This window comes from Bos javanicus, chromosome 23 (genome assembly GCF_032452875.1).
Source record: "Bos javanicus breed banteng chromosome 23, ARS-OSU_banteng_1.0, whole genome shotgun sequence".
Classification (NCBI taxonomy): Eukaryota; Metazoa; Chordata; class Mammalia; order Artiodactyla; family Bovidae; genus Bos; species Bos javanicus.
The window spans coordinates 45,864,015-45,891,126 of NC_083890.1; the positions used below are offsets into that span (position 1 = coordinate 45,864,015).

At 46.5% G+C, this 27,112-nt stretch overlaps 2 protein-coding genes across 4 annotated transcripts in view; both read right to left on the reverse strand.

The window, feature by feature from the left end:
• The window catches only part of LOC133236712 (N-acetyllactosaminide beta-1,6-N-acetylglucosaminyl-transferase), a 95,609-nt gene that overhangs the window by 36,685 nt on the left and 31,812 nt on the right, over positions 1-27,112 (reverse strand). Inside the window, exon 1 of one of the 2 annotated variants that reach the window (XM_061398886.1) lies at positions 580-2,070. The exons of the other annotated variant lie outside the window; for it this stretch is intronic. Coding sequence (XP_061254870.1) covers positions 580-1,498 — 919 coding nt within the window. The 5' untranslated portion in view covers positions 1,499-2,070. Of the gene's footprint in view, positions 1-579; positions 2,071-27,112 lie in introns of those variants that run through there. 2 annotated transcript variants of the gene reach the window in all.
• Positions 1,340-26,705, reverse strand: LOC133236717 (N-acetyllactosaminide beta-1,6-N-acetylglucosaminyl-transferase-like). 2 transcript variants are annotated; one of them, XM_061398892.1, is made up of 2 exons: positions 24,185-26,705; positions 1,340-1,427 (listed from the first exon to the last, which is right to left on the reverse strand). In XM_061398892.1, the coding sequence occupies exons 1-2, from the start codon at positions 25,101-25,103 to the stop codon at positions 1,417-1,419; spliced, it is 930 nt and encodes a 309-aa protein (XP_061254876.1). In that variant the 5' UTR covers positions 25,104-26,705; the 3' UTR covers positions 1,340-1,416. The 2 variants fall into 2 exon arrangements, with proteins under 2 accessions (XP_061254876.1, XP_061254875.1); XM_061398891.1 differs by lacking the exon at positions 1,340-1,427 and adding an exon at positions 22,294-22,334 and having other exon boundaries at positions 24,185-25,427.

Sequence of the window (27,112 nt, forward strand, 5' to 3'; positions counted from 1 at the left end):
GCCCGCCAGGCTCCTCTGTCCATGGGATTCTCCAGATAAGAATATTCGAGTGGGTTGCCATTCCTTCCCTTTAGGGGATCTTCCCGGGGCAGTGATCAAACCCGAGTCTCCTGCACGGTGGGCACATTTCTTCACCATTTTAGCCACCAGGGAGGCCCATAAGACACTAGCTGCTGCTGCTGCTAAGTTGCTTCAGTCGTGTCCGACCCTGTGCGACCCCAGAGATGGGAGCCCACCAGGCTCCCCCGTCCCTGGGATTCTCCAGGCAAGAACACTGGAGTGGGTTGCTTCTCCAATGCATCGTCAGTCGTGTCCGACTCTTAGCGACCCCATGGACTGCAGCCCACCAGGCTCCTCCCTCCATGAGATTTTCCAGGCAAGAGTACTGGAATGGGGTGCCATTGCCTTCTCCGAATAAGACAGTACAGCTGCCACTAAAAAGCAAGCTGACTAATCGCTTTCCAGGCATTTATTTATTTTTCCCAAATAATTTCAAAGAAGAGCTGAATGTTAGCAAACTCAATCTATGGATAAGTGAAAAAAAAAAAAAAAAAACCAGGAATGGAAGTTCATACCCACCTGGGATCCTATTAAGAGTCACCCAGAAATGTTCATCGGGAGAATAGGTATCTTTGGACCACTGGAGCAGATCAATGGCCCTTCGGTCTTGGAAGACAAACTTCACAAACTCTCTGGTGAGGGCCACGTAGGCAGTGCCAAAGTAGATGGTCAACTGGTGGGGAGGTGAGGTTTTCAAAATACCTGTATTTTTCATAAAAGAGCCACCTCTGCCCAAGTGCTCCCGGTAGACATATCGAGTCCGCTTTACTGCATGGTCAGGAGGCAGCACCCCGGGGGTGATGTTTTTCCCTTTAAATCCTTTGAGATGCTGAACGATCTCCCTGTTGGTTTTCAGGGGGAAATCTTGCCCACAGGTGTTGATGGAGTATTTCCATGGAACTTCAGAAGCTAAAAGGTCTTCCAGGCAGTTCAGGTCAGCCTGGAGCCTGGAAATTCCTGCGTAGACCACAGGCTCCATCTTTGAAGCAAGAAAAGCATTCTCGAAGCAACTCAGAAGCTGCCATACAGACTTCTTAAAGTGAATTGTGGCTTTCTCATCCACGTGAACGCAGTAGACGTTCTGGGGCATGTAGACGGCCCTGAAGAGTCTTTCAAAAGTATTAAAGTCCTTATGGATGACCATGACATATGCCAAAGGGAACTCGGCTTCTTCTTTCGACAAAGGCCTTGTGATATAGTGATTCTGGATCAGGTAGTCCTTGCAAGGGACACTTCCCATGGGGGACATCAATGTCTTTTCCCACAAAAAGATTGACTTCTCATCTAAGGCATTCTTACAGGCGTGTATCTCCAAGTCCCTTTCAACGGAACTATTCCTGTGACTTCTCAGTTGGCTTAACTGACCACTGTAAAAGATCATAAAAATAACCACACTGACTCCCATGAAAGTAAAAAACCAATACTTCCAGAAGTTCATTATTTTCACTTCCCTGGGGAAGAAATCGCTCTCGAAAGACTGAGAAACAATCGGTTCCTGAAACAAGAGTGAAGAGGTGGAACTAACTTCTTTTGCCAATCTTGGAATTTCAATAGCTTCTCAAGCGGGCTGGCTTCCTTCTGCCGGGTCCTTTAATCCTCATTTACTCTCTGCTTCTGGGTGCTGTCCATCCTCTCCTGGCAACGGCCAGAGATGCTTCTTAAAGCGCCCTGGGCTTCTGGCCTCCGTGGTGCCACCTGGCTGCTGGCAGAAGGCGCCTGGCTCAGGGCAGCTCCGGGAAGCCCTTCTCATTTGCATACACGACGCCAGTGGATCTTAGGAAACTGCATTCAGTCTGGAGTGCCAGCTCCCTTCACCTGGGCTGTTTCCTGGGCTTCACTCCACCCCCCTCCATCCACTCTATGTGGCCTGACCTCCCTTCTCATGCTTTCCCCTTCCTTTTCAAGTTAAGTGGTTCTCCTTTTTCTGGCTCGCCCCGCCAAGCTGCTAAACCGCTGCCTGTGGACTTCTCCTCCTCGGGTTTATTTCTCTTTCTTGGTCTCTGCCACTTTATTTCATTTCAGTGTTATCTCTACCTCTGGGCATATAAGACAGACACAGATAAGAAAAAAACCCCTTGCAACATGCCTAAGTAGAAGATTATTGGAGGAAAAAAAAAAATCTGATGGTGTTCCCTGAATTAAATCAGTTTCTGATGATGTTATGTAGCATATATATGCCCATGGGTAGAGGAAAAAATGAATTACGCTTTCAAGGGCAGAGGATGAGGTCAGAAGGAAGCGAGGAGTGACTTGATATTCAAGAGTCGGTGTGGAGGCATAGATGAAACGCACTTTAGTTCCGCCTGCCTGGGAGAAAGGTGATAGCTTGTTCCCAGAGAGCAAAGGCTGGTTCCCATTTCACACAGAGCTTTAGATAACTGGAGCTGTTGACACAGTATTATCTAGCACGTGTGGTAGCCACTAGGTCTCTTTAACAGCCTGACTTCCTCAGGCTGCAGGTCACTTCAGAGAGCTCGGAAGAGTCGCCTCTCCACCCAGCCCCTCTCCTACTTCCTTACTCTGAAGAGAGAACAAAGGCTTTGGGACTGAGGCAAATTTCTGGAAGTCTCCTTCAGTGCAGTTCAGGGAAGCCAGGGACAGCAGCTCAGCAGGTCTGGTCACATGACAGATGCCTCCTCATAGCTCACCTGAGCCAGGTGCCTCCAGCACTCAGCAGACGTGGAGTGCGTTCAAGGCAGGTGGTAAGGATGCTCCTGGGGGAAAGTTACTGAGCCAACTAAGAGATTAACTCTGGCAGCCACAGGAGCTGAAAGCGGCCCTGCTCCCACCTCCCTTCTGCAGTCACTCAACAATCTTGCCTGTCTCGGCGTGACATGGGAGCTGAGCAGCTGCTTCTGTTAGGAAGACACGTCTGCAATCCCGTGCTCTACCCGTCCCCCTCCACTCCCACCCCACCCCTCAGCTGCCTATGGTTTGCTGGACTGATGAATGGCAACGGTGGCCTGGATGTGACTGAGAATGAAAAATGTCACCTGCCGTCGCAGTCAACAAAGGATGTTTCCGCCATCAAATGACAGCCACCTCCCACCCCCCTTTCCCCACACATGGGGGTGAGTCCTGAGGGGACTCAGGATGGAAACACAGGATGCCTGCCATCAAGCCACCATCAGTCGCTGCAGTCAGGAGGCTGGGGATGACAAAGCACCGGATACTGGTCATGGAGAGCTGACGGGCATATCAAAGGGTGATTTCACTGAGCCCGGACTCTTGCATCTTTCTAGAAATAGAAAAGTGCTAAATTCATTAACCTGAGATGTCTGGTTTTCTTTCATTAACAGTCATCTTTTGAGGTGCCTACTTCCTGGTCTTTGTGATAAAAAAACTTCTATGTATCCTGGTTCCTCCTTTATCTCTTCAGAGCAATGCCAGGCTTGAAGTCCTCAGAATGTCTGCCCAATAAAAGAAGTCTCAGGACTTCCCGCTGGTCCAGAGGTTAAGAATCCGCTTTGCAGTGCAAGGGACTTGCTCAGCTTCTATCCCTGGTCGGGGAGCTAAGATCCCTCCTGGTTGAAGCAACTGAGCCCACTGGCCTCAACTACTGAAACCCCCATGCTCTGGAACCTGAGTGCTGCAACTGAGACCCAACATAGCCAAATAAATAAATACGTAAATAAATTAGTGTTCTTTAAAAAAAAAACCAAAAAAAAACACATAATTCTCAACTTTTAGGTTGTGCCATTTTTTTTCAGTCAACTTGATGCATATTGACTTGGAGAGAGACCCAAAAAGCTGGCAGGAATCTTAAAGATCACCCAACACAATTCTATATTTTACAGACCAGGAGATTAAGGCTAACAAAAATATTTTTCCCAAAGTTATGCAGCTGGATAGAATCCAAAGTCTTAATTCTGCAGCTCCCTGGCCTAAAAGGCAAAGCCAGTCTAATCATTGTCAAATCCCAGCTGTTCAGTGACCGGCTGTATGAGCAGGGTGGAGTTACACTTAACCTCTCTAAGCATCAGGTTCTTTGTTTTCCACATGGAAATAACAGTACTTCCTATTTCACAGGGTTCTTAAGAACAGTGAGTGAGATAGCTCTCATCTAGGGTTTATGTATGTTTGTTTATGTTCAATAAGCATTAGCAAGTCTTGTTGCTTTTGTTTGCTTTTTGAAAAATAGTCAACATTTCTGACCCTGTTAAGGAACTGATATTTGGACTTCTGTTCTCAGTAATGGAAATGAAAAACATTTACCTTCGTAGAGCTTTCAAATGGTTTGACTTATTGCCACTCCAAAAAGTGAAGGTTACATGTTTTTCACTATTTTCTTTCCCCACTGAAATCTCCCTTTACCCTGAGACTGGGGACAGTAGAACTGTAGGTGTAAGAAGGAAAGTACTGAATGGTCTGCTTTCACGTCTTGATATTCCTTCATTCTTACTTCTTGTTAGAGACACACCCTTTTCTTCAAAGAATAATGGCAGGACTAAGGGGAGGCTGAGCTATTTCAAACCTAAAAGATGATGCTGTGAAAGTGCTGCACTCAATATGCCAGAAAATTTGGAAAACTCAGCAGTGGCCACAGGACTGGAAAAGGTCAGTTTTCGTTCCAATCCCAAAGAAAGGCAATGCCAAAGAATGCTCAAACTACCGCACAATTGCACTCATCTCACACGCTAGTAAACTAATGCTCAAAATTCTCCAAGCCAGGCTTCAGCAATACGTGAACTGTGAACTTCCAGATGTTCAAGCTGGTTTTAGAAAAGGCAGAGGAACCAGAGATCAAATTGCCAACATCCGCTGGATCACTGAAAAAGCAAGAGAGTTCCAGAAAAACATCTATTTCTGCTTTATTGACTATGCCAAAGCCTTTGACTGTATGGATCACAATAAACTGTGGAAAATTCTGAAAGAGATGGGAATACCAGACCACCTGACCTGCCTCTTGAGAAACTTATATGCAGGTCAAGAAGCAACAGTTAGAGCTGGACATGGAATAAACAGACTGGTTCAAAATAGGAAAAGGGGTACGTCAAGGCTGTATATTGTCACCCTGTTTATTTAACTTATATGCAGAGTACATCATGAGAAAGGCTGGGCTGGAAGAAGCACAAGCTGGAATCAAGATTGCTGGGAGAAATATCAATAACCTCAGATATGCAGATGATACCACCCTTATGGCAGAAAGTGAAGAGGAACTCAAAAGCCTCTTGATGAAAGTGAAAGAGGAGAGTGAAAAAGTTGGCTTAAAGCTCAACATTCAGAAAACGAAGATCATGGCATCTGGTCCCATCACTTCATGGGAAATAGATGGGGAAACAGTGGAAACAGTGTCAGACTTTATTTTTCGGGGCTCCAAAATCACCGCAAATGGTGACTGCAGCCATGAAATTAAAAGACGCTTACTCCTTAGAAGGAAAGTTATGCCCAACCTAGATAGCACATTAAAAAGCAGAGACATCACTTTGCCAACAAAGGTCTGTCTAGTCAAGGCTATGGTTTTTCCTGTGGTCATGTATGGATGTGAGAGTTGGACTATGAAGAAAACTGAGTGCCAAAGAATTGATGCTTTTGAACTGTGGTGTTGAAGAAGACTCTTGAGAGTCCCTTAGACTGCAAGGAGATCCAACCAGTCCATTCTGAAGGAGATCAGCCCTGGGATTTCTTTGGAAGGAATGATGCTAAAGCTGAAGCTCCAATACTTTGGCCACCTCATGCGAAGAGTTGACTCATTGGAAAAGACTCTGATGCTGGGAGGGATTGGGGGCAGGAGGAGAAGGGGACGACAGAGGATGAGATGGCTGGATGGCATCACTGACTGGATGGACGTGAGTCTGAGTGAACTCCGGGAGTTGGTGATGGACAGGGAGGCCTGGTGTGCTGCGGTTCATGGGGGTCGCAAAGAGTCGGACACGACTGAGTGACTGAACTGAACTGAACTGACACTCTGCCTATGGTGTATTTATCTCTAAATAAGTCCACTTTTTACCTATCACTTCATCTTTGAATTCTTTCTGGGTGAGGCAAGAAATTCACCGGGAACAACTGTAGGTTCAGTTGGTTTTCCCCCTCTCTTTGCCTTGATCCTCCATCCTACAACATGGAGCTCTGGTCCAATGCCAAGGCAAAACAAACTCAACAAATCTTTAATCATGATTTATCAAAGCAGTTTGCAGATGAGAAGGGGGTGCAATGTGACTAAGAGTTCAAAATAATAGGATCCAAAACCCCGTTCTACAGTCTGTCCTTCTTTACAAGGAGTTAGAGGAAAAGCTGGAGAAGGAAATGGCAACCCACTTCAGTAATCTTGCCTGGAGAATCCTGTGGACAGAGGAGCCTGGTGGGCTGCTGTCCATAGGGTCGCACAGAGTTGGACACAACTGAAGCAACTTAGCAGCAGGAGCAGCAGAGGAATAGCCAGAGATTAGAGTGCGGTGCCTTTTGTAATGGTTGGCCCAGCAGGAGGTTTGTTTGCCTGGTATCTGAGGCAACTGAACAGGCATTTTCTTCCAGCAAGTAATTGGACAGGCTAAGCTAATAACGTGCAACCAGGACAGGATATCTGTTCTCTTCCCTCTGGTTGGCTTAACATATTGACAACTGTCGTCAGGTGGACATTCTGTATCACTCCCTGCCTCTCTCTGCCCGCAGGATATGTTTATGGTCACAATCAAGGAGACAGCAAGCACAAGGAGATAGCCACTGATGACACAGTGAGATCTGCTCAAACATCAAAACAAAAAAGGCTAGGCAGGGCTCTGTTGCAAGAAGGGGAGCCCTTCAGGGCCCGAGAGTGGGCTCTTGTCTAACACTTGGAGATGTATTGTCTGAGGAGACACATGTGCTGAACAAAGGAAGAGACTTTGTTGGGAAGGGGTGCCTGGGTGGAGAGCACCAGGGGAAGGGGACACAGGACAACTGCTCTGCCACGTGGCTCACAGTCTTGGGTTTTATGGTGATGGCATTAGTTTCTGGGTTGTTTTTGGCCAATCATTCTGACTCAGGGTCCTTCCCGGTGGCGCACACATTGCTCAGCCAAGATGGACGCCAGCGAGAAGGATTCTGGGAGGTGTTAGGACACATGACGTCTCCTTTTGACCCTTCCTGAACTCTTTGGGAGGGCAGTGGCTTGTTAGTTCCGTGCTCCTTACCAAGACTTCCTGTTGTAAAATAACTCATGCAAATAATTGCGATGGTGCCTGGCCAGGGTGGGCGGTTTCAGTCGGTGTGCTTCCCCCGATAGCTTCAGTTCTCGTTAACCTCATTTGAGCTGTGTGTCCACCCCAGCTGGGCTCTCAGAGGTAAAACATGAATGCCTTCTTGCTCGGGCAGGATCACAGCCTGGGCCTGATCTGTTCTCAAGTCCTTATAGCTCTCCTGCTCTTTTTCAGCACAAGTACTGGCTACTGCATCAAGGCAATGTTTTTTTTTGTTGTTGTTGTTGGGCGCTCTCACGTCCACCAAGGTCACACCATCCTGCTTCCCACCCAAGGCTTGAGCTGTGTCATTCTGACAACCTCAAACATTCCAACCACATCGAAACCCAGAAAGTAAACCTGAACAGGTCTCCTGGCAACCAAAATAAAGATCAAACATCAAGGCTGGATTCATACACCTGAATGTGTACAGACAGGTAAGTGAAAAAAGTTAAAAAAAAAAAAAAAGTAGGTAAAGCTGGTGAAGGGCAAGAAAAACAGGGCTAGTGAATTCCTGAGCGGCAGCTAACGCTTGGCCGTGGTGTCGGGGAGGCTGAAAGAAGGTGGGGACGGTGGTAGAATCGTTAGTTCTTGCCCCACCTACAGCTTTCGAACTGTTCTGGAGAAGACCCTTGAGAGTCCCCTGGACAGCAAGGAGATCAATCCTAAAGGAAATCAGTCCTGAATATTCACTGGAAGGACTGATGCTGAAGCTGAAGCTCTAGTACTTTGGCCATCTGATGTGATGAGCCAACTTATTGGAAAAGATCCTGATGCTGGGAAAGATTGAGGGCAAGAGGAGAAGGGGGCAGCAGAGGATGATTGGATGGCATAGTCACTGACTCAATGGATGTGAATTTGAGCAAACTCCAGGAGATACTGAAGGACAGGGAAGGCTGGCGTGCTGCATTCCGTGGTGTTGCAAAGGGTTGGAAACGACTTTGAGACTGAATAAGAGCCACCTTCACAGCCAGCAGTGAGTAACATGTAGGGTCATGGGGCCAATGCTGCCAGCTCTGCAAATGTTTTAAGAGGAGGGAGAAATCTGAATTTTATATTTAAAAAAATCCAAACTCTTTAAATGTTATCAAGTAATTAACAAATTTTTAAGACCCAAGTGAAAGGACACACAAGCACCTGAAGACTGCATCAGCCCCCACAATGCCATCTTTCACCTTTGGCTGAAGCATCAGAGCTCATGTATTTGAATCTCTCTTGAGGCTTAGTTTATTCTCTCTTAGTTTAGACACAATCCTAACACACTTTCTTAGAACTAAACAGGTAAGAAGTCACAAATTAGAAGAGGGATGTAGAACAGTTAGACTGGGCATCCTTTGGTCAGCAATAGGCGAGAGACTCAGCGTGAAGTAGGTTCAAGAAAAACTCCAAAAGTTTCCATAAAAAACTACAAATAGAGGTACCATATGACCCAGTAACCCCACTCCTGAGCATATATCCAGAAAAAATGAATACAAATACGAAAAAGATACACACACCCCAATGTTCATGGCAGCACTACTTACAATAGTGAAGGAACAAAAGCAACCTGAATAGCCATCAACAGATGACTGGTTTAGGAATACAATGGAATATTACTCAGCCATGAAAAAGGGCAAAATACGACCATTTGCAGCACCATGAATAGACTTGGAGAATATCATACTAAGTGAAGTAAGGAAGGCAAACATATCATTTACCTGTGGATCTAAAAATTAATACAGTGAATCTATATACAAAACAGAAACGGACTCATGGACATAGCAAACAAACTTACAGTTACCAAAGGGGAAAGGAGAGAGATAAGTAAGGATTAATAGGTACACACTGCTATATATAAAACAGATAAACAGCAAGGATGTACTGTGTAGCACAGGGAACTATATTCAATGCCTTGTAATAACCTATAATGGAAAACAACCTGAAAAATAAAATTATGAATACATATATGACACATATATAACTGAGTCACATTGGTGTACACTTGATATTAACGCAATATTGCAAAACTGAATTTCAATTTAAAAAGAAAGAAAAACTCCACAAACATTTCAAGATCATTCGATTAAAGAATGACTGGCATTTGTACAGTATTTAAAATGAGCAAATAAGGGAATTCCCTAGTGGTTCAGTGGTTAAGACTCTGGCTTGCAATGCAGGGGATGTGGGTTTGATTCCTGGTTGGGGAACTAAGATCCCACACGCTGCAGGACAGCTAAGCCCGAGTACCACAGCTACCACGGCTGCTGAGCCTGCACGAAGCACCGAGAGAGTCTGTGTGCCATAAAGATCTGCTTGATGCAACCAAGATCCCTGGGGCCACAATGAAGACCCAATGCAGCCAAATAAATAAATAAATGTTTAAAAATAAATAAAATTATCGGATCAGTTAATGAAAAGGCTTGAAAAGTGTGCAGGCCAACGAACGTAGCAGTTTGGGGTTGAAAACAAGCAGAGGACTAACATTTAGTGAAATAGAAATACATCAATATATTCGTGTACATATATTTTGCATAGTCTATTTTAAAAGGCATTTCTGAAATATGCTTATTCAAATTAGGGGTTTTTTTTTTTTTTTAGTTTAACCATTTTGCACACAAAAGGGCAGGTTCTAAATTACCCAGGAAACTCACAAATCTGCCAAAACTTGTCTGTCACAGGCTTCTATAGCAGAAGTCAGTACTTTTTCTGTGAAGGGCCAGATAGTAAGCATTTTAGGCTTGTGAGTTGTTCGGCTTCTGAGGCAACCAGTCAACCCTAGACTGTGTTCTGAAAGCAGCCACAACAGCATGTGTCTGTGTCCTGCCAAAACTTTATCCATGGACACTGATATCTCCATCTCATATTATTTTCAAGTCATAAAATAGGTTTTTAAAATTTATTTTACAATCCTTTAAAAATGCAAAATCATTCTTAGCTTGTAGTCAGTATAAAAATAGGTCAGATTTAGCCCACAGGTTGTATGTTCTTGGCTCATTTCTTTTCCAGATCATAATCAAGTTCCTCCAGGCCTGTATTTTCTAATATCAGAGTCTTCATAATTACTTTCCAGATGAAGAAATGCGAAATGAGGAAAAAGGATACTGTTGGTCATTCTTGTACCTGCCTGAATGCCCAACACGCCCCATCAGGGTTAAAAGTACACTGGGCCTACGTGCCTGTCTCCTTTCTTCTATAAAACGGAGATACTAGGAACACTGACCTCACAGCGTTCCAAAGAGATCTTAACAGCTTAGTACACAAAAAGAGCTTAGAGTGATACCTTGCACAGAAGGTGTACTCAACAAATCTTCTAGCATCTCTCTCTGTTGCCAAACGTGGTTCACACAGAGCCTGAAGTGTCCATCCACCTTCCGATACCTCTCATGAGGCAGAGCTGCAGGGCTTGACGAGCGATTCTTCATCTTTGCTTAGTCGCTCAGTCATGTCCAACTCTTTACCACTCCATGAACTATAGCCTGCCAGGCTCCTCGGCCCATGGGGATTCTCCAGGCAAGAATAGTGGAGTGGGTTGCCATTTCCTCTTCCAGTGTTTCTTCCCCACCAGGCATCGAACCCATGTCTCCAGCATTGGCAGGCGGATCCTTTACCACTAGCACCACCTGGGAAGCCCTAAAAGACCCCAAAGGACAGGGGGGCGCCATAAAGGCTGTGGTTATCATAGGCAGAGCCAGCCTCTGCAGCCCTCTCCTGTATCCCACAGTGAGGGAACTGCTCTTTATTCCCAATTGCAGACCCTCTTCCTCTCTTTTTTCTTAATTTATTTGGCTGCACTGGGTGTTAGTCATGGCATGAAGGATCTAGTTCCCTGACCAGGGATTGAACCCAGGCCCCTTGCGTTGGAAGCTCACAGTCTTAGCCCCTGGGCCACCAGGGAAGTCCCCCAGTTGCAGCCTCTTGAAGTATAGTTGCAGCCTCTACTTAGAGACCGAGCGGGCTGGTGCACCCTGTAAAATGTTGTGACACAGCATGCTGGTGAAGACCCAGGCTTTGGAGCAGGGTTTAAATCTGGTTCAGCTGTTTACAATATGACCCTCAGAGAGTTTCTTGGGATCACTGTACCTTTGATGCCGAATATTCAAAAAGGAATCATAGGAAGTCTATGAAAGTCAATCCGGCTTGGAAGGCTCCTGTATTTTTCTATACTATTCCGCATAACATCACTCCAGCTTACCCTTATTCTTCTAAGATCACATTACTTTTTTTTCTACTTCTCTGGCAGCCTCTTTGGGGCAGCCAATTTCTTTCTCTCTTGTGGTTAGTTGCCTAGATTTAATTCCAGTTTTCCAAGCCAAAACAAAAGCAAAAACCAAACTCACACGTACTTGATCTTTGGCTCAATTCCACTAAATCTCAAGGGACAGAATTGGTGACTATTTGTCTTTCTATGCAACTTTTCTCTGTTTCTAAGTGTCTGCTCTGAGAAAAAAAATTCATGAGAAGACTTTGCCTCTGTTCAAATCTGGACATACTTCTGGTACCCTTCTCATCCACCAAACTCCTCCACTCCCATATTTTTGAATGTTGAAGTTGCAAGGAGATATTTCTACTAAGAGATAATATCTTATCATTCAGCTGCTACCAACAATCTGTATCTTGAAGACACTCTCTTTCTTCTAAACATTTTCGAATAAATGAAAACAAAACCGTCTTAAAATAGGGGTAGCCAGTGGCTTCCTCCAACTTCTAGCTTTAATAGCCCTATTAAATTCTTGCCTCGCTTTCAGTTCATTGAACCCACTATCGAACTAGCCTCTTTCCCACAGAACCTGTCGCTTACTTGAGTTTAGACTGCTGGTCGGGCCAGAGTGGCTTGGCTGAATCCCCACAAGCAGATGTTTCTTTTACTTTCCTAGAAATGAAAGCTGGATAAAATTTGCCTTCAGGATATGTCCTGTGTCTGAATTCAATAGAAGAAAATCCTCACCCTTGGTTCTCCCACTGGTTAAAGTGGTTTTCTTTTTTTAAATATAATTTTATGCATTTATTTATTTTTGGCTGTGCCGGGTCTTCACTGCTGCTTGGGCTTTCTCTAGCTGCGGCACGCGGGGTCTAGTCTCCAATTGCAGTGTGCAGGCTTCTCATTGCGATGGCTTCTCTGGCTGCAGAGCACCGGCTCCAGGGTGTGCAGGCTTCAGTAGCTGTGGCTCCCGGGCTCTAGAGCAAAGGCTCAGTAGCCATGGCACACAAGGCTTAGTTGATCCGCAGCATGTGGGATCTTCCCTGATCAGGGATCAAACCCGTGTCTCCTGCACTGGCAGGTGGATTCTTTACTACTGAGACACCAGGGAAGCCCTAAAACGGTTTTCCATTCAAATTTTCTATTTAGCAATCCATCCTTTTAAAGGATATCCTTGAACTCGATTTTTTCTCCTCAAAAACAGGGAAAATTGTTATAAGCAGGGTAGGCTCAGCCCTGGTCTCCTTTGGTTAGGGATCTCAGGGCTGATGGTGTAGTTTGGGTTACTACCCTTCAGTGTGTCTTAAATGTATTGTAACCTATGTAATGGAGTAGTTTTGGTTACCTTTCTTCCCCCCGCCCCCACCGAGTAAATGATCAGTGGAACATAAATACCTAGGGCACTAATTCTCAGTCCCAAGATGCCTTGGGCATCGGAAAGACGAGAGGGAATGTTTAAGGGCAGTACTTAGGATAACCAATTGTCCAGTTTGCCCAGGACTAAGGAATTTCCCAGCACAAGGGATTTTTTTTTTTTTTAGTGCTAAAAGTGAGAAAGTCCTGGGCAAACAAAAATGTCTTTGCTATCCTAGATATCATCGGTCCTAAGCCCTCACTGCTGAATGATATATCAAACAGAGAATGTTCAACAGCTGATCAGTATGGAGGGAGATCAAACTAGTCCATCCTAAAGATCAGTCCTGAATATTCCTTGGAAGGACTGACGCTGAAGCTGAAGCTCCAATACTTTGGCCACCTGATGCAAAGAGCCAACTTATTGGAAAAGACCCTGATGGTGGGAAAGACTGAAGGCAGGAGAAGGGGATGACAGAGGATGAGACAGTTGGATGGCATCACCGACTCGATGGACATGAGTTTGAGCAAGCTCCGGGAGGTGGTGATGGGCAGGGAAGCCAGGCGTGCTGCAGTCCCTGGGGTCGCAGAGTCGGACACAACTGAGCGACTGAACTGAACTGATGGAGGGAGAGGAAATGTTGAAATCATTGGTCTGGGTGAGAGGCGCAAGCAGACCATCAAAAGTTTGCAAACTACAGTGCAGAAAAACTATGTGACCTCCCACACATATCCTCAGGCCACTATGGCTCGAGCACAGAGTGATGCAGAGTAAGAGCGAACCAGTAAGAATACACTTAGGACTTCCCTGGAGGTACAGTGGCTAAGAATCGGCCTGCCAATGCAGGGTCCCAGAAGATTCCATATGCCTAGGAGCGACTAAGCCCGTGTGCCACAACCATCTGAGCCCGTCCCCAGGTGGCGCTAGTGGTGAAGAATCTGCCTGCCAATGTAAGGGACACAGGAGACTCAGGTTCAGTTCCTGGGTTGGGAAGATCCCCTGGAGGAGGAATTCTACTCCAGTATTCTTGCTTGGGAAATCCCATGGACAGAGGAGTCTGGCAGGCTACAGTCCATAGGGTCACAAAAACTCGGACACAACTGAAGTGACTTAGCACAACATTTGGAAAAAACCTTCTACTCATGGCTTTGTCTAAAGCAGGTCAAAAAGAATGTCACATACTGTTCAGGTGAGAGCATGAAAGACAGGCATTGAGAAATCACATTAAGAACTGGTTAGTTAGGCCAAGAAAATTTAATTTTCTTTTTCTCTATGAGGAGCTGTCAGTGTTAATATGAACTGCAGCATGTAATTTTTGAATTGGGATCATCACAATGCATTGTATTTTTATGATCTACATGAAAAGAATCTGTAATGGAAGTAATCCCTACCTCCAAAAAATGCAAGGCCTTGGGTCTGCATTAAATGGTATGATCCATGTTCATCTCAAAAAAAAAAAAAAAAAAGGCTCAGAATGTTTGCTTTCTTTACCTTAAGTTCAATCAGCATTCTTTCATATCATTCTTGATCTAAACAGATTAAAGTCAAACAATCAGTAATGATGTAGTGATGAAAATAAATGTAATGCATATGAAAGAAAAGGAGAAATGGTTGGTTAGAAAAATAATATAACTGCTGGTGTGTAGGTTTGGTTTTTTTTTTTTTTTTTAATATTTATTTATGTATTTGGCTACATCCAGTCTTAGATGGCATGTAGGATCTAGTTCCCTGACCAGGGATTGAACCCAGGTCCCCTGAATTGGGAGTGCGGAGTCTTAGCCACTGGACCACCAGGGAAATCCCTGGTTTTTGTTTTTGTTTTTGTTTTCTGGTTTTTGTTTTTAACCACTCCATGCCACACATGAAATTCCCTATAACTGCTGCTTTGCATATTGCTTTCTAAGACTGCAGATTTGTTCACTCTAAGATCCAGGGGGGAAAAAAATCCCTAAAAATCTTAGCAGGGTCATTTTCTTTGTACAGGGCTGTTGCCGAAAGCAACAGCCCTTTACAAACCCAGATCTGGTCTTTAAAGTAGGGTTTTCTGCTATTAGTCTGCTCTTTGTATTTCTTTGGTGCAGACTTAGGTGGCCACTGGTTAAGTTCACAGATAGCGGACCGTGGATTGGAGCACAGTCTGGCTTGAACTGGTGCCCCCAGGAAGAACTTGGCGTTGAGCAGCCTTCCCAAGACGAACCGGCTGCTTTGGAAAAACAGAGAGAGGGAGAACAGGCCTGTTGCTGTTGACCAGGGGAAGAAGGACTTCAGGAAAATTCCCAGAAAACCTGAATGGGCTAGAAGATGTGGTCTGAAGCTGACCCAGTAAGATCTGGCAAAGGGATCTAGACTCTGTGTGCGTGTTGTGTGTGTGTGGTGACAGAGAGGGTGGCTGATTTGAAGCTGAGTTGGCAGCAGTGCTGATGAGCATATAAAACGTTATTTCCATTTGATTCAATTCAGTAAATATTTATTCTTATTCCACTGGATGCTCCCTATGTTGAGCTGCCAAAAATATAAAAGACCCCAAAGAGATAGTAGTTGTCAGGGCAATATGATATCCATGTTCACAGTTATAGGGCAAAGAAGATGATAGAATGACATAAAGGAGTTACAACAGAGGTTTACAAAATTGAGACCAAAAATCAATGAACATTTCCCATGTGACAAGGCCTTGAATGTAGACATATTCAGGCCATGATGTAAACAGGAGAAATCAAAGAGGATGACTCAAAGAAAGAGGAAGAAAAGTAGCAAAGGCAGAAACACAAAGCATGGTTTTTCTGGAGTGTCCCTTTCAGGGAAGGCAGCCTTGGGCATTAATTAATCAGTGACATTGATGTGGCGTTCCACAGGGCTTTGCAAACGTCCAACATCCAACGTCCTATGTTGAGAGGATTGGATTGAATAATTCAGGAAGCTGTTGTTGAATGTCACTGAGGCTTCTGGAATTGAGAAGTTATTCTTCGAAGAAAAATATGTCAGGAGTGTTAGAATGACTTGAAGAGGGAGACTTGTGGGCCAGAGACACCACATTGATGGGTCTAAAGATTATCTCGAGAGGTGGGCACCACAGGCTGGAGTCAGAGCAGTAATGATGGGCCCACAATGGTGATGCTTACTGGGCACACGCAGAGCACATGGAATGTGCTGATTAGGGCTGGGGGCTGGAAGAGACGTCAGCGGACTTGGAGGATGGCGGTGCCTGGGGTTCTCAGGAAGGGGGCTGTGAGAAGTAGGCAACAAAATGGGGAGGTGTGAGCAAGGGCCAGTGGGCGCCTCGGGAATAGATACCCAAAGGCCTGGGAGGAACGCAGACAGGGCCTGGGGAACACAGTGGAGACTTGTGATTCATCAGGACAGAATGGGGTCGAGCTTGGAGGCCGAGGAGGCCACCAAGGAAGATGGAACAGCAAGAGCCAAAAAGCAAACCTGGTAAAGACTCTCGAGGGATGTTTACTGAGACCTAAACTCTCCCCAGTTCTACATTTCACTGAGACTACATTTCAACTGAGAGTTGAGTGGCTCTCAATCAACTATTATCCAAGTCTCAGTTCAGTAGTCAGTGACCAAGAATATGAAAAGAATGGAATCCACTTAAATACGTTTCCAAAGAGGGGTTATAAAAGCAATGCCTTCTAACACACATGGCAACTTTTTCCTAAGGTGGAAGCCATCGCTCAAAGTTCTGTGTGACAAAGTATTGTCCAAAGACTGCTGGCTTCAGACAATCATTTCTTCATGGCACTTATATCTCTCTGTCTGCCTTTTAGGAGTAAGAACAACTTTTCGAAAAGAGCGATTATATATGATGCACTGAGGATTGGAGCCAGAACCCTAAATTAGAAGTAGGATGATTTGAATTTGGGCCCTGACCTTGCCAATTCCTAGCCAATAAATAAACTCAACAAACATTTAGAGAAGGCACTCATATCACAGATAGGCTGGGTTTCAAAGTCGACAGGTACGGGGAAGACAGCGTGCAGTCAGAAGTCCTCTGGAGGAAGGCCCTGGGAAGAAGCCACAGTCTCTCCATAATTCCAGCACGGCACATTCTCCCTTGAATCTGGGTCCAGAGAGTGACTTCTTACGAGCACCAGATGGACAGCTTGGCTTTAGCTGAGGAGCCGAGTCATGAGATCACACTGTCTCTTTAAGGTCGGTGAGCCCCAAAAACCAATACCCCCTCGCGAGAATAAGCAGAATCCACCTGTTGACCCTAGACTCATTGTGTGGAATGGTGGGCAGGGGAGGGATGACCATTTAAACTTACATACACTGTGTGTGTGCACATGTGTGTGTGAGAGAGACAGAGAGAGAGAATCTAGTTGAGTTTGCGAAGTTAAGTGACTCTGAGGAGCCGGGACTCCATTGCTCGTTTGCCAGTCATTGTACAGGGAATAAGGAAAAAAGAAATTGGCAGATGCCGGTTCTTCCCTCGCAGGTCAGTCTCCCAGGGCCTCTCGGAACATAGACGCAGCACCACAAGACTCACAGTACATGGGATACAGGGGGATGGAGTCCATCGGAGCGAGCATCAGGAAAGGCTCTCTAGAGAATGTGACTCTAAGCTGAGTCTTTGAAGAAAAGCACAGGCCAATCAGAGGAGGGAGAGGGAGGCAGAGCCTTCTAGAGCCTTCTGGTGGAGGGGACCCGCAAGAGTCAAGGCAGGGAAGCTGAGCCCTTCGAAGGTCAAGGGGGCCACCCGGCAATGAGCCCCCTTCCAGCAGAAGGGCTGCGGTGTCATGCTTCGGTAACGGGGATCCATGCCTAGCATCTAAGGAGAGAGACGTGGTCACAGGACCGATGTGCTTTTATCAAGGTCATTCCATCTCTGGAGGATGGATTAAAGCAGGCTGAGAACGGCATCAGGGGAAGTTGTTAGGAAAGGAAGTTAGACTATCGTTGGAGAGAGATAAGCAGAGAGGGGGTGATGGCACTGGACTTGGAAAGGAGGCCGACAGCCAGACCCCACTCATGGACCGTTCGCTTGGTCCCTGGTAGGACCCAAGCCCCTGCCTCCGCTGCCAATAACCCTATGAATGGGCGCTGCCAGGTCAAGTTTCCCCCGTGACCTTCACGCTAGGGCCTCGCCCACGTCAAGCTGGGTCCAGCTCTCACCCTCGGTCCTTCGGGCCCAGCCACACTGGCTGCTTTTCTGGCTCCTGGACATGTGGAACCCGTGCTCACCTTGGGGTCTCTGCAAGCCCTCACCCCCCTACCAGGAACCCCCTACTCGTTCCCACGGCCCTCCTCACTTTGGAGCTGCAGTTCACATCTGCTTTCACCAAGAGGTTGGTCCCTTCCTGGGTCGGCCTGCTCATTTCCTTCATGGCGCTTGGAGTCTCTGATTATCTTATCAGTCTACTTTTTATTGTCTGTCTCCTACTTCTAGAATATTCCATGAAAGGAGGGGCCTTATCTGTTACTCACTGTTATATACTTGAAAGTAAAGGCGATAGTCGCTCAGTCGTGTCCGACTCTTTTGTGACCCCATGGCCTACAGCCCACCAGGCTCCTCTGTCCGTGGGATTCTCCAGGCAAGAACACTGGAGTGGGTAGGAAGAAGGGTAGGAGTCCCTTCTCCTGGGAATCTTCCTGACCCAGGGATAGAACCCAGGTTTTCTGCATTGCAGAGAGATTCTTTACCATCTGAGCCACAGGGAAGCCTAGAATATACTTACTCACTATTACATTCAGACTCAGGACAGTGTCCAAGTGCTCAGTACCGTGGGGAGAAGGATAAATTATGAGTTTGCAACTAACATAGACACACTCCCCTCCAGTCTTCGCTCAGTCTTGTTCGACTCTTTGCTACCTCATGGGACTGTGGCCCGCCAGGCTCCTCTCTCCATGGGATTCTCCGGGCAAGAATACTGGAGTGGGTTGTTGCCATTCCCTTTTCCAGGGGATCTTCCCAACCCAGGGATTGAATCTGGGTCTCCTGCATTGCAGGCAAATTCTTTCCCATCTGAGCCACCAAGGAAGCCCACAGACACACTGCTGCTGCTGCTGCTAAGTTGCTTCCGTCGTGTCTGGCTCTGTGCGACCCCAGGGACGGCAGCCCACCAGGCTCCTCCATCCCTGGGATTCTCCAGGCAAGAACACTGGAGTGGGTTGCCATTTCCTTCTCCAATGCATAAAATAGATAACCAGGACTCCTCTGCTGGTCCAGTGGCTAAGATTCCGTGCACCCATGCAGGGGGCCAGGGTTTGATCTCTGGTCAGGAAACTAGATTCTGAATGCCACAATTAAAGATCCCATGCGCCGCAACTACGGCCTGGGGCAACCAAATAAACAAATAAACATCTGAAAAGATAGAGAATCCATAAGGATCTGCTGTATAGCACAGTAAACTCTACTCGATATTTGGTAATAACTTTTAAGGGGAAATAATCTGAAAGGGATATATATATATACATATGTATGTATAAGTGACAGAGAAGACAATGGCACCCCACTCCATTGTTCTTGCCTGGAGAATCCCAGGGACGGGGGAGCCTGGTGGGCTGCCGTCCCTGGGGTCGCACAGAGTTGGACACGACTGAAGTGACTTAGCAATGTATAAGTGAATCACTTTGCTATATACCTGAAACTAATACAACATTGTAAACCAACTATATATCAATAAAATAAATTTACTGAATGAATATCTATATTACAGGTGAAGAATATGATAATAATAACAGTAACAACAATAAAAAAAATGAACAGTCAAAATATGTGCTGGGCACTGGCCAAACTCATTGAAGCCTCACAGATCTGACATAAATATCATTATTTCTTCCATTTTACAGATGGGGGAACTGAGGCGCCCACATTTAGGTAACTTGTCCAGTTACCTGCCTTGTAAATGGCAGAGCAGTCGGTCTGGCTCCCGGGTCCAGCCTCAACATCTATGCTACACGGCTACTCTGATGACTCCCCGAGCTGCTGCTGGGACTGTCAGGAATAAAAACCTTTCTTTTCTCCCAGGGGGGCCAGCTGTGAGAAACAAACACTTGGGGCTACTTTAGAGTCTCTCTGACACCATGTGGGGATGGAAAAACTGAAAAACATCAACTCAGAGACAGAGTGACCATCTCAGACCAAACTGGGACTTTCCTGGCTTTAGCATAGAAAGTCCCATGCCCAAGATGCTCCCTCAGACTTGGGCACACAGGGACAACTGGTCACCTTACAGAGAGGTCTCTGGTGTATGAGTCCCAAATACACTGTCCAAGCCTTGGTCTAGCTTTACTTGGAGGCCCTCCTTGGACACCTCAGTTCTATTGACGTGATCCGGTAAGTCCTGCTGTGTTTGTTTAAGCAACTTTGAGTTACATTTCTGTCACATGCACTTCAAAGAGTCAAAACACACACCCAAAGAAAGTCCACATATAAATAAAACTCAAAGTCAAAAAAGCAAAATAAATCAAAGTAAGAAACACGCCATTTTTAGGACTGAAAAATGAGGAAATGTGGTCATTTCTGAGGTTGAGGTAATCTATTTGACAAAGGGGCTCAAAAAAAAAAAAGTATACAAAATGGAAAGAGGAAAAGGCAAATGAAAACATTCTAATGGAAGAAAAGCCTCATGGCATGAGAAAGGTCAGAGGAATGATGAGCAAAAATCCAAAAGAACAGGGAGGGGGTGGAAAAGGAGCTGAAGCCAAAGCATGGAGCAGTTCTGCCTTTTCTTTTTCTCTTAAACTATTCTAAGCCTGTTTTGTTTTTGTTTTTTTTTGGCTGCGACATGCAGGTTCCTTAGCTGTGGTGCACAGGATCTTCATTTCCAGACCAGGGATCGAACCCATGGCCCCTGCACCGTAAGGCAGGGTCTTAGCCACTGGACCGCTGCTGCTGCTGCTGCTGCTAAGTCGCTTCAGTCGTGTCCGACTCTGTGCGACCCCATAGATGGCAGCCCACCAGGCTCCCCCGTCCCTGGGCGCCAGGGAAGTCTAGTTTTAGGTTTTCGTTAGATCTACTGTAAGGTGGGGCAAGACAACTGAGCTTCTTATGGAAGGGACTGTGACCAGCAGTGGCTTCTGCAGATACTCAACAACCACATAAGACTTAAAACGTCTCAACGGTCTCTGGCACTCCGCCCTGGGGCAGACAAACCAAAGATAATGCTAAGGAATACCCAGAATAACCAGAAAAAGCTTTTCTTCAGGTGACGGCAGTGATAACAAAGACTGGAGAAGTTGGGAAACATCAGCATGAACCAGAATTCATACCGGGGGCACAGGTTAGAGCCTCAGGCTCACCCTAAACCCCTCGCTCTACAGCATGAGTCAGAGAAATGCGTGCTCCTGAAGGGTTTCCTTTGAGAATGTGGCCAGAAGGTAGAAATCTAGATAATCCATCTGTACACAGCCCCACAGGATGGAATGAGAGCCACTCTTGCTGGCCTCCCCCAAAGAAGGATGTGAGACCAGGCTCCCCTGGGGCTCTCTCTGGCCTGGCCAGCACATTCTAACACAGTTGGAGAAAACCTAAGTGTTGGAAACCAAGAAGGAATTCATTGTCTCAATAGAAAGACAACATGAAAAAAAAAAAAGCAGTGTGAGGATATGCAACTCAGTCCACCTCAATGAATATACTTTCACAGAGTCACTCATCTTAAACTGTTCTGCTTTAGTCTTCTGATACCATTCAGGAACAGGATCCTAGTGATGTTCATGGTCTTAGTCCTTTTTAGGTGTTTCAGGGAGCACAATATGCCTATGCAGGGTCTTTCTAACACAAACACTTTAGGATATTTAGCGGGACTTCCCTGGTGGTCCGGTGGCTAAGACTGTTCTGCACTTTCAATGCAGGGCGCCCAGGTTCGATCCCTGGTCAGGGAACTAGAGCCAACCTGCCACAAGTAAGAGTTCGAAAGCCACAACTAAAGATCCCAAGGGTCGCCACTAAGACCTGGCACAGCCAAGGAGGTAAATAAATAGCTACCTAAAAAAAGATCTTTTAGGGTGTTTAGGACAGACAGAAGGGAACTTTGAGGGAGGCAAGGAAAAGCACCATCTGAACTTGGAGAAGGATGTTTATGCTGTTTATCGAAGGACTTTTCCCTTTGAAACTGACATGGAGAAGGGAAGAGCTGATATGGTCAAAGGGTGCCTGATAATTAAGAACCAGGCTCCCGCACTCTATCCTAAATCACAGAGAACGCTCAAGTGGAAAACCACTGGAGAGACTGGAGCACTGGCATCGCCTTTGAAGAAGGGGGCGTCCAGCACTTGGGCCAGAGCACATGACGGCTTACTTTCTTTGGCACCTGTGATTCGGGAAGGGCCCACCTATGGGCAGGATATCCTCCTGCTGGCTCCCTGAACCGGGATACCACCCGGAATGGAAGAGAGGAAGGCAGCAAGCCCCTGGGAAGTGGCACATTATTCTGAAAGGCATCCCTTGAAGAATCAGATCACTGATGGTCCTCATAGTGAAGCTCTCACCTCCAGTTTCCCGCAGGGGTGATGACGTGCACTTGCCAAGGCTAAGGGGCAGCAAGACTGAGGGAGTCTAGACTCACCAGTATCTCGGCCTTTCTACAAGTTCTCAACAGCTCCCTGCTATGTGTTTATGTGGTTCTGAGTATTGTGCCCTCTGCAAAAAAAAAAAAAAAAAAGGCATATATAGGAACAAAAAAAAAAGGTCTTGCCTATTGGGTCTTTTATTTTGTAGCTGGGGAGATAGGAGGTTCCAAGATATGACTTTTGTGGAAAATCCCTTGGACAGAAGAGCCTGGCAGGCTACAGTCCACGGAGTCACAAGAGTTAGACACGGCTTAGTGGCTAAACCACCACCACTACCATCCAGTCACCAAGAGAGGGCAGAAGGCAGGGAGCTACCCCACGAACCTACAGCAAAAATGGTCTTGTATCCCGAGCCTGTCGAGGTATATCATTCTCAGCCTCCTGCCTTCATTTCACCAGGGCTGGAAAGGAGAGGGGGACTAAGGGGAAAAAAAGGGGGCGGGAGAAGGGCGGTGAAAGATTATTTTTTCCTTGATTTTCTTAAGTTGATTTGACATTGGTAAGACTAACCATCCTTCTGCTAAGCAAACACAGACATTTAACACTAACCCAAACCCATGTTTTTCCTACAATTTAGGCTTTTGTGAAGTTACAGCTGCCTTCATCTCAGCATGATATCTCCGGAACCACGTGCCTAGAATCAAACCATTATAAATCTCAAGGGGATAGTGAAAACACAAAGGGAATAAATATTTAAATATGAAAACCAGCCTCTCAGTACCTTATGTTCCCCACTTAGACACTCAAGATGGAAACAACATGTAAAAGGTGACAAGGCGGAGGCCCTGGAAGAGGGAGGTCCGGACACGGAGTGTGCACTGATGGGAGCGAGCCCTGTTCCCCAGCCAGTCACCCTGGGACTCAGAGACCAAACACGGCGTTTTCCAGAGAATGCTGGCATGTTTATTGCCCAGCAGGCCCTGCCCTGCAGCCTAAGAGCATCTACCAGCGTTTCCAACTTGGCAGCCCCCCAAAAACCAGAACAATGATTGCTTTTCTCTAGCTATAATAATGCTGTCAAGTTCATCAGAGATCCATTTTGTATTTTTCAGTGAGTGCAAAGCATGCTGTTTCCTTCAGAAGAAATCCTATCATGTTTTATTTAGTTTTAAAAATCAATGGTCTGGTCCATTAGCACAGGTAGAACTGCTCTGATGAGAAAGGAAAAAGCTTCTCCTGGAATCTCATTATTTATCTGAAGTTAGAAATAAATATATTTTTAAAATGATGTGGTACATGCATGAGTCCAAATATTTCTCTGCCCACTGGGTCTTAGGGAGACAGCTGTGGCACCGCAGTAAAGCCTCATGCTTTGCCATTCATTCATTCATTTTTTTATTGAGCATTTACCGTGTGTTCTTTGCATAGAGGATACAGCAGGTAACAAAATAGAAAATGACCTGCTTCATGGAGCTAATGCGAAGAAGGCCAAAAACAAACGCATTCAAAAAAGTAGATTTAATAATTCCAGAAGATGATAAAAATCTCTGAAGGAAAAGAGAGGGATGATCAGTTCAGCTTCTCAGAGTTGATGACATCTGGCTGATAAGGGGGAATCTAGGAATGGGCAGGGGAGTGGCCAAGCCAATGGCCCTGGGGTTACAGCAAGTCTGACAAATCTGGGGAGAAGAAAATCACCAGCGGGGATGGGGTGCAATTCATCCTGACTGCGGTAAAGATTTAATAAGATGCTAAATGCAAGAGAACAAGACCAACTGCAGATCAATACCACCAATGTTTGGCTTGGTTAGACTACTGAATTGTCACCTAAAGAACATCAATTCTTTCAGGGTTTAGAAAGAATTCAGGTGAAAACCACACACTTCAGCTTTTATCTCCTAATCAAAAAGGTGCAGGCTCTCAAAAAGCCCTTTCAAGTACAGAATGTCGCCTTCACGTGAAATAGGGAATCCCACATACCTGGAATCCTATTGAGCGTCACCCAGAAATGTTCATCCGGACTGAAGGTGTCTTTGGACCATTGGAGCAAGTCAAGGGCCCGTGGGTCGTGGAGAACAAAGTTGGTAAACTCTCTGGACAGGGCCACATAGGCAGAGCCAAAGTAGATGGTGAGATTGTGGGGAGGAGGCGGCTTCAAGGCTGTGGTTCTTATCACATAGGAAAGCTCTTTGCCCAGGTGCTCCCGGTGGACATACTTAGTCCGCCCAACTGCGTGAGCTGGGGGCAGCACCCCGGGGGTGATGTTTTTCCCTTTAAATCCCTTCAGATACTGAACGATCTCCCTGTTGGTTTTCAGGGGGAAATCTTGCCCACAGGTGTTGAGGGCGTATTTCCAGGGAACCTCCAAGGCTGCAAGATCTTTGATGCAGTTCAGGTCAGCCTGGAGCCTGGAAATCCCACCATAGACCACGGGCTCCATCTTGGAAGCCAGAAAAGCATTTGGGAAGCAGCTCAGTAACTGCTCCACTGAGTCTTTAAATTCAACTGTCGCTTTCTCATCCACATGAACACAGTAGACATTCTGAGGCATGTAAATAGCCCTGAAGAGCCTCGCAAAGGTGTCGAAGTTGTGATGGATGACCATGATATATGCCAAACGAAACTCGGCTTCTTCCTTTGATAAGGGTGCCGTGATGTAGTGGCTTTGGGTCAGGTACGCCTCGCAGGAAGACTTCTCATACATCATGAGTTTGTTTCTCCAAAGTAACGGTGTTTTGTCTTTGATAAGGGATGTGCAAACCTGAGTCAGCACCCAAGTGTCTGAGTTATTTAGCCTCTGGAAGCCTTGCTCTCCCCCAAAGTTGAACACACAAAACACGATGAAAACGATGACACAAGAGACAGAAATGATGAAGAGGGAACGCATCGGTGAAGGCATGCCTCCAAGAGGAGTTGAGGGTTCAAAGACCGTCAAGATCGGTTAAGTCCTCTCCCAAACTTACTTTTTCCCTCTGGGTTCTTAGCTTGGTGCATACTCCGGGCATTCCTGCCCTGAAGGGAGGGCTGGTGAATTTCCCGGGTTTCCACGCGGGAGTCCAGCCGCTGGCGCTCTCCCCAGGGTGATAGTAGCGACTGATCCCGCCCCGGCCTCTGCCTCCCAAGCCGCCTTTGTCTACAACCCGCAGCAGGTTCTTTAAGCCCAGCCTCTTCCCCTTCCAGCGGCTTCCCGGCTCGCCGTAGCTGCCGGTTTCACTACAACTCCGGTCATTCTTTCCCCCCACCCCCCCCCCCCCCACGCCGCCTGAGGCTTTAGTTTCTCAGGTCTCTTTTCTTCCATTTCACAAGGTTTTTCTCTCCCCGACCCCCTCCCCCTTGCGGCGGTCATTCGGGGAATGAGTAAGCGTCAAAAGTCGAAATGGGGGGATGCATTAAAAAAGTCGAAATGATGCGCTTCGCATGCCATTTCCTGCTAGTCACCCCACAGGCTGCGACACTCACCCCAGCTTGTTTCCCGTGACCGGGAGGGTCCCTCGACCCTCCCAGCACAATCCTGGGTGTACCCGGTAGCCTCCATTCTCAAATATGCCGCGTCAGGGTGGGGTGGATGGGAATGCAGCAACAAGGTCCCAAAGAAAGCCTCATCCAACCGGCTCGACGGTACCGCGGGGGCCCCCGCCCTTCTCTTTTCCAAATCGGGCGTTGAAAGGAGTTCCTGTCCTAGGGGATCTGAAAGTGTAGGGTTGGTTCCCTGTCCTGTGACTCAGATCAGGGTGCAGTCCCTGTCCTCCCCCTGTGCTGCTTATCCTAGGGCTGAGACAGGGCGGGACCCCCTGGGGTCCTCCCTGGTACAAAGCCTCTCCCTGACCCCTACTTCTTGATTGTAGGAAATAGGCTTTCTTCAGCCTCCTTGACCTTCCCTGCATTCCAAAGGGCAGATTCAAACAGTTGCTAATCAGGGGATATGCAGATGACACCACCCTTGTGGCAGAAAGTGCTGCTGCTGCTGATGAGTCGATTCAGTCGTGTCTGACTCGAAGAGGAACCAAAAAGCCTCTTGATGAAAGTGAAAGAGGAGAGTGAAAAAGTTGGCTTAAAGCTCAACATTCGGAAAACGAAGATCATGGCATCTGGTCCCATCACTTCATGGGAAATAGATGGGGAAACAGTGGAAACAGTGTCAGACTTTTATTTTTGGGGGCTCCAAAATCACCGCAGATGGTGACTGCAGCCATGAAATTAAAAGACGCTTACTCCTTGGAAGGAAAGTTATGACCAACCTAGATGGCATATTCAAAAGCAGAGACATTACTTTGCCAACAAAGGTCTGTCTAGTCAAGGCTATGGTTTTTCCAGTGGTCATGTATGGATGTGAGAGTTGGACTGTGAAGAAAGGTGAACGCCGATGAATTGATGCTTTTGAACTGTGGTGTTGGAGAAGACTCTTGAGAGTCCCTTGGACTGCAAGGAGATCCAACCAGTCCATCCTAAAGGAGATCAGCGCTGGGTGTTCAGTGGAAGTACTGATGCTAAAGCTGAAACTCCAGTACTTTGGCCACCTCAGGCGAAGAGTTGACTCATTGGAGAAGACCCTGATGCTGGGAGGGATTGGGGGCAGGAGGAGAAGGGGACGACAGAGGATGAAATGGTTGGATGGCATCACTGACTTGATGGACGTGAGTTTGAGTGAACTCCGGGAGTTGGTGATGGACAGGGAGGCCTGGCGTGCTGTGATTCATGAGGTCGCAAAAAGTCAGACTCGACTGAGCGACTGAACTGAACTGAATCATGGGAGAGAGGGGAAGGGCGTGCAGACACAAGTGGAGAAGAGCCCAGAAACAGAAGTACAGCCTTGGGGCAAGGTCCTGGTTCCACTTCAGGGCATACAGTGAACAGTGTCTTTATTTTATCTTCAGAATCCAGGCCCCTCCCAGGTAGAGGATGATAACT

Bases quoted from the DNA above. Each gene is read 5' to 3' on its own strand.
- LOC133236717 (XM_061398891.1), bottom strand. From the start codon at position 25,103: ATGCCTTCACCGATGCGTTCCCTCTTCATCATTTCTGTCTCTTGTGTC. The intron at 22,335-24,184 runs GTATGTGGGATT...TTTTTTTTGCAG, and splicing joins GACGCTCAATAGGATTCCAG to AGGGCACAATACTCAGAACC.